Genomic DNA, 13046 nt, shown 5'->3' with positions numbered 1-13046 from the left:
CCTAATAACTCGTTAGTATTCAAAATTCGCCTACTTGATATTCGTACTAATACTTAGGGGTGTGCATAAACATATGATCCGATTTATCTGATCCGTGTCTGGTAAATCGAATATCAAAACTGATTTTTTTGTTTTCGTTTAGGCTGCGAGTCAGAAATTTTCAACTTCGGGTCCCTGTAAATAACTTAAACATAGTGTTTTTTCGGATACTCGATCCAAAATTCCCAAAAATATACGATTTCAAGATCACCATGAGTGGATATTTAAAAATAGTGATGATTTGAATCTTATTTTATGAACTTTTCCTTTGTAAAAACCAATTTTTAGTTATACTATATTCGATTCAAAATATCCGATCAAATTTTAACCGCATTTTCCTCAATCGAAATTTTGATATATCCAAAATTTCAGATCAGATTGGATTATCTCACATGAATACCCTTATTCGTTTGCTACATTTTGAGAAGTGCAAACACCAACAAATGAAATCTTGTAATTTTCAATTACATCAAAGTTAAAGGAAGGCCAGCACACATCAAGAAATTTACAAAATTCCAAAATTGTGCAACATCATCTTTTTCAAGCTTCAAACCCCTTTGTCAGATAAAGATAGAAGTAATGTCACAAGCCATAGGTGCAGCAAGCAGTCTAACACTCTTATGGTCAGTAACATGTAAAGCAAAGACAACAAGAACAAACTCCAAAAACAAGAACAAAACCTTCAAACTCAAAGTGGTGGAGAAAGAAGAGGCAAAGAACAATAATGGTGGTTTTGGAGATAAGAAGAAGCAGGAACAATTATGGCAGTGTGTTCAAAGTTGTGGGGCCTGCTGTAAGCTTGCAAAGGATCCCACTTTTGCTACCCCTGAAGAGATTTTTGACAACCCTTCTGACATTGAGGTTACAACTTACGAACACTTTTTTTCTTCTTCCAATTTATTGTGTATTTAATCTTAATTTTGTTCACTTGTGCATTATTCTAAAAGTTATATCTTGATTGCAATATGGATGAATTTCTTTTTTCTATGATTGAAGAAATGAAATTAAGAAGTGGGTTTATTTTAAGATGATAACTTTTATGTTGAATTGGGGTTTTAGCAAAAGAATGATCTTCCTAAGAGCCAAAATAGGGTAGAATTGAGTTGTTGTCTTTCATATTATGATGCATATTTGCATTTTTTTTGGGTTATGTTGAGTTTTAGTTGATTGAGTTGTTCTCCATTGAATAAGAAATCCCCTACATTGCCACAAATCATCAGGCAAGTGAAATAGTGGAGAGAAAAGAACTAGATGAGTGTAGGTGTAGGACCAATTGGAAGACAAAATTGTCAAAAAGAATATGTGGCAAGTAAATTTGGACAACTTAAAAAGGAAACTGTGGCAATTAACTTGGGATGGAGTATAGAGATTGGACAACTGGGTATTCTATCAATGTTATCCTGAAAATGAGATTGAAGTTAGTTTTGTGGTTTGATTTGGAGTCACTAAGGCAAGTTTGTTTCCACAAGGCAAGTTTCGAACTCATTTACTTGGACTTCGGTTATCATCTCGCAAAGACTTTACCATCTGAGCTAGCTAAAGCATGATAGAAATGAATTTATTTGAGTAGGGTGAGGTTGAAATTCTGACAGATGGAGTAGAAGAATTTGAACTCGGGGTTTAGCTATGATGATTGTGGCCTATCCTTAGAGGTATAGTAATCTGCAATTCACTTTTGGAGCAGATTCTCCTCCTCTAGTTCTTCTTTCAGAAACAATATGGATTGAGTGTACGAGTATCAACCTATGCTTCTCGAAGGGGGAAGAACGAGAGAAGCTCAAATAAAGCTTATGTCGCTCATGTAGGATTTGGGTATTCGTGCCAGACACGTATGTATATGTCTAAGTGCCAAACTCGGCTACTTTATTAAAGATTCATGATTTTTGGTCCAATATGGAGTGTCCATGTTAGATACAGTTATGTGTCAAAGTTTTAGACTTGACTAGTTCATAAAAAACATGATTTTTGAACCACAATTGAGTGTCAGGCAAGGATTTGATACGGTAGTTGGTACACAGGTGCTTAAGGTGAATTGAAGAGTCCGATTAACATTAGCAGGGAGGAAACTAGATAAATGATATGTGAGACATCAATTTTACAATGAAAAAGTTTCATGGTCTATAGTCTGTCATTTGGTTTATGTTTAGCTTGTTTGATTATCTTTGTGTATGTCCACAGCTTTATGAAAGCTTGGTAGGGGCAGATGGATGGTGCATACACTTTGATAAGAGCAATAGGACATGCTCCATATATGAAGGTGAGACTCTCTTCAGCACATGCTTAAATTATTTAATTGACTTCAAGCTTTGCCTTCTAAAAATCCTTCTAGCTTATTGAAGAAACTTGCTCATTATTGCAGATCGGCCATATTTCTGCCGTGTAGAGCCAGATGTGTTCCAAAATTTGTATGGAATCAACAAGAGAAAATTCAATAAGGAAGCTTGCAGGTAACTTATCTGGGACTCTCGTACCATGTCATTAATGCATCAGTTCACGTAATACCGGCAATGAACTTGATGATCTTTCTGAAATACTTCTGCAGTTTCTGCAAGGACACAATCAAAACGATTTATGGTGCTGATTCAGAAGAGTTAGATAGGTTCAACAAGGCTATCAGAAGCTGAAAAGCCCTAGTACTGGAGCCTTGTTGCACTTCTAAGTGATTACAAGGTTAATCTTTCATCTGGACAAGTATACACAGTTACTTGACTGTTCGTAATTTTCAGCCGATAATTATGTTACCAAGGGAGATTCCTGTTAGGGTAAGACACAATATTTCTAAATCAGTTCATACCTGCAAAAGCGAGTATTGCCCTGGGTCTTCCTTTTGATGCTTAAGTGAGAGATACTTCTTTCTGTCTAGAGAGAAAGAGTTCGAGTTTTTGGTGGTGTGCATGCCTGTGAAAAGACATTATGCATTTACTTATTGTCTATAGCTGTTTGGGAGTAAGGGGAATGCATCTTTGACATCCTCGTTCACCACCAAACACTTTGGTTTTTAGCTGCACTCAAGTAGAAACCATCCTGGTATTCGTTCACTATATTTAAATTATACAGCATTCAATGATTTTCAAAATTTGCAGAAACGGAGCTCCAAATGAGTTTAATCAAGGTCGAATTTGCAGTAACGTGAGCCCTTTGCTGGTATGAACTCTGCTTTCTCAGTAGTACTAAGGCTGATCAGCATGCGAGTTATTTGGTGAGAAACATACTATTCATAAGCTACCATCATTGACTTCCTGGTTTTGCTTGTTGTAGATAGCTGAAGAATCAAAGTGGCATAGTGTTTATTATGTTCTTAGGAATCTTAGCATAATAAGATGCAGATCATTGTAAAAAGATCTAGTACAAAATTGACAAACTGAGAAGCCAATGATTTCATCCTTTTATGTCCTTTGTGCATGATTTCTGCTGATGCTATATTATTGCTTTTTTTAGGAATCTAACATAGTCTTACTGAAACCAGTCTAGAGCTCAACTTTCTAGTATCTGAAGATGCATGCATCCACTGGTATATCGCCTATCAGCAGCATTAGGCGAGCCTTTAGGAGAGAGACGTCTGTACGTGCACTAGTTAAGCTATTATCTGCTTTGATTTCTGTTAACAGACCTCTAGAAATTTGATTCTATCCGAAGTCTGACCGGACCAAACCTGAACGAATATAACACGAATTTTAGATCCCATGAAAAGTTTAGTTCATAAATGCACTTCAAACTTGTAATTTCAAAATGCCTATGTCAGTGAAGATTCTTTAGTCACAACAGACATAGAAACGTGGGGATTTGAACATCACAAACTAATGCAAGCCAAAATTCTAAGAAAGCAATATTGAGACTTTGACTTCATTGGTATGTAGTTATGTACTGTTGTTCAGTATTCTATTCACAGTCAATTTTAGATAACTCTTGTATGATTCTTGGTTTTCAGTTCACATTATGGTAGGGCAGAGTCTAGCCAAGTGGTGAAAATGGGTCTAGATCCGAAGGTAGTAATGTAGTACACTACTAGTATATGTGGTCACCCTGTTGTTATGATATAACATGAGTTTGCTTGATGAGTGAAAACGACTATGGTTATCTATGGGAAAGATTAGCGAGTGTTGATATACCTGTAATTCGTTCGAGTCCAGTTTTGGACTCTATCACTTGCACGCTAGTAAGTTCCATGATTAGTACCAAGAGAGTATCCTAATTCCTAATGTTACCATATAGAAGGTTTTATAGTACCATATGAAAGAAATGGTACTAGTAGAAAGCTTCATTGATACATACATGGTACCAATTAGGATGTAGAAGGTTTGATAGTATCATCACAAAGCTTATATAGTTCCATCAGAAGTAACATAGTCCACTTTGAATTGGAACAGATGAAGGCTAAAGCTTTCTCGAATTAGCATCGGTCCTTTGTCTGCTATGTTATCTAACACTTTTGGAAAGATACTGCCTGTTGTGGGTAGAGATGGTAATGGATCTTGGACCCGTCCCAGATCCGTGGATCCAGGTCCGTTTTGAAGGATCTGGATCTTAGCATTTTGGACCCTGCGGGTCTGGGTCGGATCTGGATCTCACATAAAAAGTACGGATCCGGATCTTATGGAGATGATCCAGATCCGACCCATAGATTCGTTTTTTATAGTTTGAATATTTTAATTTTTAGTTAGTAACTTAAGGCTACTTTTTATCTCATTCTCATACAAGATTGAATATTTTAAATGTTGGGATGTTGCTATTTTGTAGTTTGGTAAATGTTATAATAATTATATCATTTAGTGATAAAATATTGGCAATTATTTGTACAACTTTTTGGGGAAACAGTCAGATCCAGATCCGTAGAATCGTGGATCCGGATCTGGGAAATGCCTTTTGAGATCCGCAGGATCCGGTCCGAATCTGAGTCCAGGCTCAAAAAAGGGATCCGGATCTGGTACCACCAAGATCCGGTCCAGATCCGGTCGAGATCCGGCCCGTTGCCATCCCTAGTTGTGGGCATATAACGTAGTATGGGTTCAGTAAATCTAAGTACAGGTTAGTTTTTAACAGGTCAAAATTTGAGCACAGATGATGGGCAAAGGCAACATGGTGTGTTTACTGTTGAGCAGTGGTTTTGCCTCATGTCCTCATGCCCTCATGCATGTGTTTGATTGCTGAAAATTCTTAAATCGTTGTTCTTTTCTTTGGTGCAACAATTTTGTTATGCTTCTCATAATTTGTGTAATTCTAGTAGTAGTGTTTGGGTTTTCAATAATGTTGTTGTCTGTCAACGGAAATTGTAATTTTCGCAAAAATCCCTCGTGTTTTTTCTTAAAGAAAAAAAAGAACCTAAAACACTCACAAAATTTTGATGTTTTACATATTTGGACAAATGAATATTCAAGTCGGATCAAATTCAATTTGGATTGAAATTGTCTTATCTAGTTTAGGTCGTATTGTTAGGGATTGAGAGGTACAAGTAGTTAAAATGTCATCTCATTAGTCATATGTAGACAACTAGATAGTTATTGGGGGCCTTTGATGATACAATATGAAATAGTTGGTCCCCTTGAACGTGCTTCTTTGTTATACGTACCATGTTTTGAGTGAAAATATATTTCCTTCTTTCTAAAATAAAGGGGGTTGCTAAATGCAACTTTCATTTACCATGTACAACCCATCTAAATTCCAAAATTACTCTTATTCACTCACAACTCATTTCTCCCTCTTCCTCTCCTCTCTCATCACCCTCTTCCTCTTCGAAGATTTCTGGTTCACGAAATTTCACATATTCGTCCACCATTATACCCCAAATTCGTTTCCAAGCTCTTCAATCTTTTCGAAAATGTTGGAAAATTGATAAATGACTAGATCTTATACACATTTTGGGTTCAATATCAAGCGAATAAGTTTTTTGAATTTCGTCCAACTTTCTTTCAGAATTTCGAAGGGAATACTGGTATTTCGTGCAAGGTGCACGAAACGGATCCAATTGTTTCGTGCAGATTGCACGAAACAGAATCATCTGTTTCGTGTAGTCCACACGAAACAGAATCAATTGTTTCGTATAATCTACACGAAGCGGAATCATCTGTTTCGTGTAGTCTACACGAAACAGACATTACGAAAAAAAAATTTACAACTTGAATATGCGAAAAAAAATTCACAACCTGCATCATAATTACGAAAAAAAATTCACAACTTACATCAGATTGAAATTCGATTGGGTCAAAATTATGGTCCATTGAATATCAAATTAAAATTTGTAGATATTCGATGAAGTTTTTTATATCTAACAGTTAGAGAGGAGGAGAGAATATTTTTAGAGAGAAAAAGGGTTTTTTTAGAAAGAATATGATAATAAGGGTTTTTTGGGTTTTTTTTAAGGCTGCGTTAGTAAAGTGAGGCTGCGTTTAGCAACCATGAAAATAAATGTAAAACAGCGGAAAAGCATACAAGAAAGAACTAAGGAGAGGGATATATGTGATGAAAAGAGATAGAAAGAACTCAACGTCATATAAAGTAATTGTGTATTTATTATGAAGGAAGTTTGTACTTTTACAATTTTAGACTAGTGCCTACCTTTCTCAATCACTCTTCACCAATCACTATCAACTCAAACCCAAGGAATTGGAGCAAGTCTTAGGCCTTGTTTGATTGTATATAGGAAGTCATACTTTTTAGAAAGTTATTTTTTCCATGTATTTGAAATTCCTAGAAAGTGTAAAATTGTGTTTGGTTGATAATGGGAAGTAGAACTTCCTATGTGAAGCTCTACTTACCTAGGGGGGCCTACGTAAGTAACTTCCTCCATTTTGGAGGAAGTAGAACTTCCTAGGAAGTGTAAATTCTCATAGTTTTGCCAACCAAACAACTTCATATACTTCCACTTCTTAAGAATTTGCACTTCCCATGATTTGTTTTGTCAACCAAACAAGGCCTTAGACTAGGTTCGTATAAATGATGATATGATACGAGTGTTAGATACGTCACTAAAAGATAGTGGACATGGATGTAATAATTTCCATTATCAAATAAGACTTCGCCTTATGATTTTAAGGTTATAGAATTGAATACAAGGGCTTTTTGGGTGAGGTTTCTCTTACCATCTCATTCTCTTTTAAAGAGTCTAACTTGTAAACCTAGCTGGTTATATCTGTTAGAGGTGTCAGTTCACTAGGTCGTTCATCTTATCTACATATAGAAAAAATGGATATAAAATAATTTTGATTACCTTTTTCTTTCTTAGATATTTCAACAATTCAATCTAATCCAATTCTTTCCATCTCTTTACAATGATTGTTAATCATGGCGAGGGAGTAATACAATCTACCTAATTTTTAAAACTAACTTCAAATGATCTTTGATCGTTTCAATTTATATATTCCTTCTGTTTTTTTTATTTGCTATATTATTGTTTTCACTAGTTTTTAGGAGATGTCTCTTTCAATCTTTTTAGGTATACCTTTTGACCTCTTTAGCATTAAATGATGTGAAGAAAGGTGAAAAAGTATTACTCCCTCCGCTTTTATTTATTTGCTACATTCTTGTTTACACAAGAATTTAGGAAATGTCCCTTTCATTTTTTTTGGTGTACTTTTTGACCCCTTTAACATTAAATAAGGTGGGAAAAGGGAAAAAGTAGTACTTTTTGGTGGAAGAAGAGGGAAAACAAATATAATATTATTACTTTTTGGTGGGCCAAGTCTCCTAATAAGGAAATGTAGCAAATACAAAAAAGCAACCCTTTTTGGAAAATGTAGCAAATAAATAAATGTAGAAGGAGTACTTTTTAGTGGAAAAAGATAAAATAAAATATAATAGTATTACTTTTTGTGTGTCAAGTTTCCTAATAAGGAAAGTGAAACAATATAACAAGTAAAAAAAAAAAAACCATTCAAGGAAAATGTAGCGAGTAAAGAAAAGCGGAGGTAGTAGTTCTATAATTCATTATTTGCTTTTACAATTTATTCTTATGTTTTGCCAACAAAACCTTCTCTAAATTGTGACCCTTAGGCCTTAGGTTATTTGGCACCTTCTTTTCTTCTCACAATTAGACCTAAAGTTTGTAGTGTGGAGAGTAGGGGTGTTTATCGAGCGAGCCGAGCCCGAATAGCATTGGGCTCGGTTCGAGCTCGTTTAATTTTTCATGGGCTCGGCTCGGCTAGTGAGCTCGCCGAGCTTGGGGGAGCCGAGCTCTCAAGCTCGTGATTCGAATTTGCGGCTCGAGCTCAGTTCGTTAGCTCGTTTAGGCTCGACTCGTGAGCTCTTTTAAGCTTAATATAATTTTTTTGTTTTCTTTTCAATTGTTTTTACCTTTTCTTTTTATCTTTCTTCTATTATATACCTTAGTTAATATTTTAAAATAAATACTTAATCTAATTTTTAATTTATATAAATAATTTTTATTATATAAAATATTTTTTTAATATAAAATATTTTTTTTTATGTAAAATATTATTTTAGTATAAAATAATAATCGAGTTGTTCACGAGCTTTACGAGCCGAGCTTTGCCTATCGGCTCGGCTTGTTTAAGTCTAGAGCCGAGCTTCAACGAGCCGAGCTTTGACCGAGCCGAGCCCGAGCTGCTCACGAGCTTGTCAGGCTCATTATCACCCCTAGTGGAGAGAAATATGAAATACTTAAACATATTTATTTTGCATGTATGGAGGATCGCTTATAATTATACTCAAATTCTTATGACGAACGATAGGTCATAAGTTTGAATCCCCCTCCCACTTTTTGAGAGCTCGGCTCCGAATTTGCGGCTCGAGCTCAGTTCGTTAGCTCGTTTAGGCTCGACTCGTGAGCTCTTTTAAGCTTAATATAATTTTTTTGTTTTCTTTTCAATTGTTTTTACCTTTTCTTTTATCTTTCTTCTATTATATACCTTAGTTAATATTTTAAAATAAATACTTAATCTAATTTTTAATTTATATAAATAATTTTTATTATATAAAATATTCTTTTGATATAAAATATATTTTTTTATGTAAAATATTATTTTAGTATAAAATAATAATCAAGTTGTTCACGAGCTTTACGAGCCGAGCTTTGCCTATCGGCTCGGCTTGTTTAAGTCTAGAGCCGAGCTTCAACGAGCCGAGCTTTGACCGAGCCGAGCTCGAGCTGCTCACGAGCTTGTCAGGCTCATTATCACCCCTAGTGGAGAGAAAATATGAAATATCTTAAACATATTTATTTTGCATGTATGGAGGATCGCTTATAATTATACTCAAATTCTTATGACGAATGATAGGTCATAAGTTTGAATCCCCCTCCCACTTTTTGTATTTTGTACTGCCTTCGTGGTTTATATATGGACAAAAAGAATTTCTATGATGAAAAGCTGGATTTAGATTAAGGTGGGTACCAAATTAGAATGGTCACCCGCCCACTTGAATGCAATGGGCAATACAGCGCCACCGAAAAAAGTACGTAGTTGGCCCAAATGACGTAGAGAGAAAGAAGATAATTAAACTAGCCATGCAAATTTGACTAAGAATTTCGAAGTCAGTTATTCTTTTTAAGTCATAAACAGTGTGCATGATTTTTACAATTATTTTTATACACTGTGCATGATTTTTGAACCTTTTTAAATATTGACAAATAATGTGAAAATATGAATTCATGCAAATTGACAAATAGCGACACACGAGTGCATACAAGTCCGTGGAATTAGGAAAAATAGTTGTCCTTTCAATATAGTATAGTATGAAAATTAGGGTTTTTCTAACCTATGCATCTCGTGCAACGATTCAACTCTATTATTATGCTAAAATATCTTCTTTATTATTATGCTAAATAGTTTTAATATTAAGATATATTTTATTTTTCTTTTAATCAAATCAAAATTATCATTAATATATATATTTAGCATAATTGTAGGGAGGATATTATATTTTTATTTAATTAATTTTATTGAATAGATAAGGCTTAAGCTTCGCACTAGTTGCATAGGTTAGAAAAACCCTAAAAATTAATAGTAGTAATTATCACTAATCTATGCAAGCTTACCATATCTTTTGGGGTCTTAATTTCTGATCTAAAGTTATAGAATAATTGCTTTGGGGTTATTTAATGCTTTGAATATGTTCTTCTTGCTGTCTATGGCAAAGCTATAAAAGCAAGATCATCAAATAAAAGGGTTGCTTAAATTATCATGATGTAGGATATTATATAAACAATGGCTTTAAATCTAAGAAATGACTATACCCGATACCTCTGTCTTTTCTTTCACTTTCGTGCATCTGTTGATTATATACAAAACTTTTTTCCAGAAATATAACATATATCATTTCTAATATTTTTAATGATATATATATAGTATTAATCATATATTTAAAGATATTGTAATATTTCTTTCTAAAATTGATTTTATAAAAATATAATCAATCAGAATATATGTTTGGCGGAAAATTTTTTAATATAGTGATGCCAATTGCCAAATGTCCCTGTTAAATTTTATTTTAGTATACTGTAATACGGGTGTGTTCTCTTCAACTTATAAAATAAGTTTAAGGTCTAATAATTTCAGTCCAGGTGTAATTAGGTTTGATCAGGTCTAACACAACACTCAAAATAAGTTCAAGTAAACAAAAAAAGCAAAATCATGTCCGATGGCCTTATATCGCGTATTCGCGTTGACTAGTATAAGTCAAGATAGTGTGACAAATTTAACTTTGAAGTACAAATTTGAATCAGTGAGTTGGGTCTCTTAGAAGATACAATCGTTTAAAATAGGAAAATCGATATTCTACTGAAATTGAAATATATGGCAAACGAAGGTATGTTACGTATGTATTTGTCAAATTAAATCAATATATAACGGTGAATTTTGAATGGGGTACGATAGAAGTAGATTATCAACAAAAAGAAGAGAAAATAATGTACTTCTCATTCAAAAAAGAAAGCAATTTAGCTCGTTTGTCTTTTTATGCCTAAAATACAAATTATTTGGTCAAAAAATCTATTAAACTTGTCATTAGTGAGATCTTATTAGATACGTCTTAAATATCTATTTAAAAACAGATGGACTTGTTAGGTTTTGTAGAGATGTTCAAGCAATGAAGCAGCGCATAAGGAAGCTGCGGCCCAACAACCCGGGCAGGTGCGACTATTCAAGCCTCAAGGCAGAATGTTAGGGAGGCATCTCCCCCAGACGGGCATTCTTGTGGCTCGGGCGGGTGACCCATGTTATGTATTTTCTGTCCTCAAGGCAGATTGTTGGTGCGACCCTGCAACCAGGCAGACGATTCTTCGGGTTCGCCTGGACAACCCAGATTTGCGCATGTTTTTTACGATTTAAGTTTAAATCGTGGCTTTTGGATTGCTTTTAGTTCTAGAAGTATAAATACCCTATTTTATGGGTTTAGAAAGTGTAACACACATATCTCAAAGTTCAAACTTATAGCCTCATCTTTTCTAGGGTTTAGAGATTGAGTTTGTGAGAGATTGTATGTTCATCATTGATTCTCCATTTATTTCATAGTGCAAGTTTGTGAGTTTTTCTTCCGGAACTCGGGTTTTCCACGTTAATCTTGGTGTGTTCTTTCTTGTTTTATCTCTCTTTGCATTACTTGGTTGCTATTTCAATTTCATATTTATTCTTGATTATTGTTGATCATTGCACAAATTAGTTAACAATTATTTCTAAATCACAACAAAACTTTTAATAGTTTCTACCAATACATAATTTAAGATATTAAACATAGTCGAGTTTTAAATTGAGTTGAAATGAAAGATTTAAATTGTTATAACATTACAAGAGTATTATGTTCTTACAACTTTGGAGCTCAAGTCGAGTTTTAAGTTCAGTTGAAATGGAAGATTTAAACTTTAATCTCGCAAAATTTTGAAAATCTACTCACTTAACTATAATTAAGTGTAATTACTAATGAAACAAGTCAGTACTCATGGTTTTTTTAATCACCAAACCCCTATATAAAATGCTAATAACGTTGTTTAAAGTTTTATTATCCAAATCACAATTTTCTTTTATGGGAAGACCAACCCACTTACTATCTTTGGTAGTTGTATAAGGGAACTCTATTTTGTCCCTTCTTATGTGAATGTAAAAAACCTTTCATATATTGTATATATATGCAAGTTGTAAAAGGTATGGTTCATCTTAATTATTTTTGAACAGTTGAATCTCCATTCTCCAATCACCTCTTTCAAACCCCAAAATCCAAATTCATACTTTCTTTACTCAATAAATGCTTTTCATGCACTTCATACACACTCATTTATGAGGAAGCCTTTCCCCCCTATCTTTTCCCTTTTTAATTTTTCTATTTGTCTTCTAATTAGCCCAACATTTCCTCTTATATTCCTTTATGTTCTTTTCCTAGAAAACAAGGTATGTTCATCCACAACTACATATACTCTCCCTTTCACCAATAAAACACTTTTTTTTATAATATAAAATTAGTTATTAGGCCCGAACTATGTCTCAGGTAAGAAAAATTTTTATTTATAAATATTATACTTTAAAATGATAACATTAAATGTAATTTGGTCTAGCGGTTAAGACTTTAGTATATGTTCTAGAGGTCCTAGGATCAAACCCTATACTATGTAATTTCTAAATATTTTTTATTGTTGTGAATTACATGGAGTAAAACACCTTTAGGGAGAGCGCCACTTAGCACCGTTCCTTGTTTAGGCACGCCTTTTAATATATTAGTATAGATTACTCCTTCATTGACAGATTATTGAACTGCAACGTACTTCCTCCGTTGTCTTAATTGTATCATATTGACTTTTGACACCATTAACATATTTCACATTTGACCTTGTAATGTCTCATCACTCTCATGTATGACCTTATTAAATCTCTCTCGACATATAGTTGCATAGTATCAACTTTTATAGTCTTTAAGTAAACATAAGTACATAGATTAATATTCAAAATTATAGGTTGGCAAACGTGTCAAAATCTTTGGATACAACTAAAAAGAAAAGGAGAAAATATTATTTTAACCATAAATTAAAAATAATGATTGAGATTATTTAAACTCCACTAGGTTTAAAA

General features: G+C 33.8%; 1 protein-coding gene across 3 annotated transcripts; it reads left to right on the top strand.

Moving 5' to 3' along the window:
• The first annotated feature begins 353 nt into the window (after nt 1-353).
• Nucleotides 354-3428, top strand: LOC104904779 (hypothetical protein). Of its 3 annotated transcripts, none has more exons than XR_791656.4 (5): nt 354-900; nt 2218-2296; nt 2399-2486; nt 2582-2801; nt 3123-3428. XR_791656.4 is itself a non-coding variant. In XM_010693157.4 (5 exons), exons 1-4 carry the CDS (start codon nt 619-621, stop codon nt 2661-2663), a joined length of 531 nt encoding a protein of 176 aa, XP_010691459.2. In that variant the 5' UTR covers nt 355-618; the 3' UTR covers nt 2664-2709; nt 3123-3428. The 3 variants fall into 3 exon arrangements, 2 of the variants coding, with proteins under 2 accessions (XP_010691458.2, XP_010691459.2); XM_010693157.4 differs by having other exon boundaries at nt 355-900; nt 2582-2709; XM_010693156.4 differs by having other exon boundaries at nt 2582-3428.
• The last annotated feature ends 9618 nt before the right edge of the window (nt 3429-13046 follow it).

The sequence above is a fragment of the Beta vulgaris genome, chromosome 9, assembly GCF_026745355.1.
Source record: "Beta vulgaris subsp. vulgaris cultivar EL10 chromosome 9, EL10.2, whole genome shotgun sequence".
NCBI classification, from domain to species: domain Eukaryota; kingdom Viridiplantae; phylum Streptophyta; class Magnoliopsida; order Caryophyllales; family Amaranthaceae; genus Beta; species Beta vulgaris.
This window is presented reverse-complemented; position numbering and strand designations above follow the sequence as displayed.

Bases quoted from the DNA above. Each gene is read 5' to 3' on its own strand.
- LOC104904779 (XM_010693156.4), top strand. From the start codon at position 619: ATGTCACAAGCCATAGGTGCAGCAAGCAGTCTAACACTCTTATGGTCA. The intron at 901-2,217 runs GTTACAACTTAC...GTATGTCCACAG, and splicing joins ACAACCCTTCTGACATTGAG to CTTTATGAAAGCTTGGTAGG. The intron at 2,487-2,581 runs GTAACTTATCTG...ATACTTCTGCAG, and splicing joins TTCAATAAGGAAGCTTGCAG to TTTCTGCAAGGACACAATCA.